Raw genomic sequence first — 4,319 nt, 5'->3', positions numbered from 1 at the left:
TCCAGGAGGATGTCTCCACCCCCACCCCCCACCTCACCTGACCTCTAAACTCCCTGAGGCCTCCAGTCTCTTGAGGGTTAGGTGCGTCATCCCTGATTGAACCCAGACCCAGCAGTCCTCTGCTCTTTGTGTGTTGGGGGCCTCATATCAGCTGCTGTATGCTGTCTGGTTGGTGGCTCAGTGTGTCAGAGAGATCTTGGGGGTCCAGGTTAGTTGAGACTGCTGGTCCTTCTACAGGGTCCCCCTCCTCCTCAGCTTCTTTCAGCCTTCCCTCATTCAACAACAGGGGTCAGCAGCTTCTGTCCATTGGTTGGGTGAAAATATCTGCCTCTGACTCTGACAGCTGTTTGTTGGGTTTTTCAGAGGGTAGTCATGCTGGGTCCCTTTTTGTGAGTGCTCCATAGCCTCAGTAATAGTGTCAGGCCTTGGGGCCTCCCCTTGAGCTGGGTCCCACTTCGGGCCTGTCATTGGACCTTCTTTTCCTCAGGCTCCTCTCCATTTCCATCCCTGCAGTTCTTTCAGACAGGATCAGTCATGGGTCAGAGATGTGACTCTGGAATGGCAACCCCATCCCTCACTCGATGCCCTGTCTTCCTGCTGAAGGTGGGCTCTGTAAGTCCCCTCTCCGTGCTGTCTCCATGTTCTGTGTGTAGATTTCCTTCTTTACTGTCTTCTTTCATGATGAATTGTTTTAGTTCCAGCTTATCATGAAAAGATTTTCTTTCTCCTATGCTTTTAAAGGGTAAATCTCATGAGCACAGTCACCTTCGTCAGCAATGGCTGATTTTCAAGGTTTAAAGTAGCTCAGGCTTGGGTTCTCGTCTCTTCTGCAAAGAAGTCTCTTGCTATTCTGATGGGTGTGCCTTTGAACCTAACTTGGAGCTGCCGTCCCTCGGCCCTTAGCTTCTGGTATTTTTCTTTGCTTCGGCTCCCTCCGTGCTAGAGCCATTTGCTAATGTGGAGAGGCACTAGAGTGTCTGTGCTTAGACTCAACCTTGGTTCCTTCTTTCAAGCTAAAAGTTCACAGGATTGGTCTCTTCATCATGTCCCAGCATTCCTGAAAGTTGTGGTCATGATTGCTATGGGATTTTTTTGTTGTTTTTCTTTCCTGTTTTTGGTTGGTTGGCTGGTTTTTGTTTTGTTTTGTTTTATTTTTGCAATGTGAAAGTGATAATCCCTTAATCTTGTCTTTAATTCATGGATTTTTTTTTGCTATGCTTGGTCCAGATGCTTTCTGCTTTCTGTTAAGTGTTTTTGCTTCATGTATTGACCTGTGCATTTCCAGGGTTCCTGTTCGGCTCTGTCTCCCCAGGATCTCTATTTCAATTGCCTTTTGCCCCCATCTACTTCATGTATTCATTCCTTTTCTTCTTTCTTCAATTTCCTACTTGACCCTTTAAGCTTGGGGATAATTTTAAAAATTGTATCATTGAATTCTTTGTCATTTCAAACATTTTGGTATTTTTAGATTTGGCCACACCTGCTTTTTCCCAATTCTTGGATTGCTCTGTTTTCCTGCCTCTTCTCATGGTGAAGTCAACTGGAGGAAACTTCTTACCCCATCTTATGCGACACACTTTTTTGTTCATTTTTGTTTTGTTCTACAGAGCCCTGGATATACTGGAACTTACTATGTAGACCAGGCTGGCCTCAAACTCACGGAGATCTACCTGCCTCTGCCTGCCAGTTCTGGTATCAAAGGCATGTGCCACCCTGCCTGAGAAATAATATTCTATTTTCATAACTATTTTCTAGGATAAGAAGCCTGACAAAGAGGAGCATACCATGCTGAAACGGAAAATTAGCCCTAATGGAGAAGGAGAAGCCATGGGTCCACCTAAGAAAAGATACACTCTGGACATGGTGTCGCAGAAATCTCTTGAAGCTTCTGCTGAGGCAAGGGGAGAAGGTAAATACATCATTGTTGGTTGGACAGAAACTGACATGCTTACAAGTTGAAGAAAACATGGGTGAACTGATGAAAGCGTTAGGAGTTGCTGCAGGGCAAGCAACAGGTTCAAACCAGCTCCATGCAGCCAGCGAAGGACAGGCTCTCTTAGGAGGCAGAGCTCTTCACCTGGCTGGGCTTCTCCTTCACCTATCCTCTCCTTTCCTCTCCATTAGAAGGCCGTGTGGATTCCTGTCTTCTGTGTCATCAACCCGGCAAACGCTGTGCAGACCAGGTCTGCACTGACACTGGAATTCCCTCCCCAGCGGCAGCTGCTGCAGGCATCTACCTTTATTCACGGCAGCTTTCTGAGATTTCTTTGTGTGTGTGTGTGTGTGTGTGTGTGTTGTGTCTGCGTGTGTATCTATGCACCACTTGTATACCTGTTGCTCACAGAAGCCAAAAGAAGGCATGTGTTTCCCTGGGTGGAGCTACTGCTGATTGTGAGCTTCCTTGTGAATGTAGGGACTTGAACCCGTGTACTCTGGGAAGGTAGGCAGTATTTTTTTTTTTTTTTTTTTTTTTTTTTTTTTTTTTTTTTTTTGGTTTTTCGAGACAGGGTTTCTCTGTCTTGCCCTGGCTGTACTGGAACTCACTTTGTAGACCAGGCTGGCCCCAAACTCAGAAACCTGCCTGCCTTTGTCTCCCAAGTTCTAGGATTAAAGGCGTGTGCCACCACTGCCTGGCAGTAGGCAGTGTTCTTAACTACAGAGGCATCTCCTCAGTCCCAACTGCCTGGGATGTCTGTTCTCCACAATCTGCTTCTGTGTTCTTCTCACTAGTGAAGCCTTGACACTTCTTTTCCTCCTCTTTATTTTCTTGTCTCGATTAATCATGTAGTAGTTTCTAAATCAGGCCATTGAAGTCTTTCATGCTTGTTCACTCCTGCCATAATTTAATTCCCACAGAGCAGAAAAGTCAGTGTTGTCCCACTCAGTGTCCTTTCCATCTGTATTCACTTCCTGCAGCCACGGTAAGTATATCAGTAGGTAGAGCTGGCCACATTCATGCTGGAAAAAAAAAAAAACAACTGAACAGACAAACTCATCCTGTGTTCCCAAGCATGCAAGATGCAGGATGGTTCATTAGGTTCTGCATCACTGGCTCCCATCGTCTGACAACTATCTCGATCCCAGTGCTCACCTTCATACTCTGTGTCTATTGTTTACTACACAAATCTTATGCTTCCTTCCCCGCATCTTTTCTTCACAGCTACACCGGCTGCCTCTGTCTCCTCCTCTGTTTTGCTCAGAGGACATCTCCCAAAAAGGGAATGCCAAGCTGGTGGCCCTGGGAACACCATCTGCTGCTTTCTCTCGCATGTCTGTTGACATTCGAGAACCCCAGTGTGTAATTCCTCTTGGATGTTTCCACGACATCGTAATTCCATAGGGGCAGGGCCAGTTCCTGTCTTCCACGTTTTAAGTTGATCCCCTAGCACCTGGCAGATGCTGGGTGCAACAGTACATGAGTAAGTGACACAAAAGTGTCAAACAGAGAGGGAAAAGCATTTACCTTGGGACAAAAGTGAAAGATTAGTAGAGTCTCCTATAGATTCTTATTTTTAGTGAAGGTGTGCTCCTTATATTTGGATATCTTGTGATACCTTCAGCTTTTACCCTTTTAAAAAATATCAAGATGACACTAAGCCATCTATGTTGTTTCTTCTTTGTCCTATTCAACTAATTTCTGCATATGGTCATGAAGCCATGAGGTGTTGGTTTTGTATGCTGTGTCCTGGGGCCAGTTTGTCATGGTTGAGATTTCTCTCTTGTACTCTCTCTTCCTCTGAAATAATTTTAGACCTTGAAGAGCAGAAGGGTGCCCCCGTGGAGCTGTGGGCCTCACCCCTGTCACAGCTCAGCTTTTGACCTTGCGTTCCAGGTGCTCCTGTCTCCCAGAAGGCCCAGGTGGGCATGGTGGAGGCTGATGCTAAAGTCTACACACAAACATGTGCTTCAAAACAGCTTACCCCGGTGGCAGGAGATGCCCTTCTCCCCAGTCCACAAGATTCTCTGCCTGAAGACTCACTTCATCGAAAGGATGGTGGCAGTGACACGGGTGCAGCGGCAAGTGTTAGTGGTGACTGCTCTGCAGGCACTGCCAAGGCTCCCGCAATGGTTTCCTCAGAAGCCCAACCCTCTGTGTCCTCACTGAGACCAAATTTGTCCAATTACGAAATCAAATGTGCCCTGATGACAGAAATCCGACGCTTTGGACGAAGTAAGTGCTCAAACTGGTTAGTAACAGAGGCAAGGCAGATATCTCCTGTTGCATGATTAGAATAACCCGAAACTGCCTCCAGAGAGAGAGAGGGCCTTTGCCACAGCAAAGTTTTCTATATAATTTAGCACAGTCACTTTTTACTCAG

General features: G+C 46.3%; 1 protein-coding gene across 1 annotated transcript in view; it reads left to right on the top strand.

The window, feature by feature from the left end:
* LOC116091509 overlaps positions 1–4,319 on the top strand; it is a 10,717-nt gene that overhangs the window by 4,665 nt on the left and 1,733 nt on the right. Inside the window, exons 2-3 of the mRNA XM_031372949.1 lie at positions 1,756–1,909; positions 3,833–4,171. Coding sequence (XP_031228809.1) covers positions 1,786–1,909; positions 3,833–4,171 — 463 coding nt within the window. The 5' untranslated portion in view covers positions 1,756–1,785. The remainder of the gene's footprint in view (positions 1–1,755; positions 1,910–3,832; positions 4,172–4,319) is intronic.

Source organism: Mastomys coucha, chromosome X (assembly GCF_008632895.1).
Source record: "Mastomys coucha isolate ucsf_1 chromosome X, UCSF_Mcou_1, whole genome shotgun sequence".
NCBI classification, from domain to species: domain Eukaryota; kingdom Metazoa; phylum Chordata; class Mammalia; order Rodentia; family Muridae; genus Mastomys; species Mastomys coucha.
This window is presented reverse-complemented; position numbering and strand designations above follow the sequence as displayed.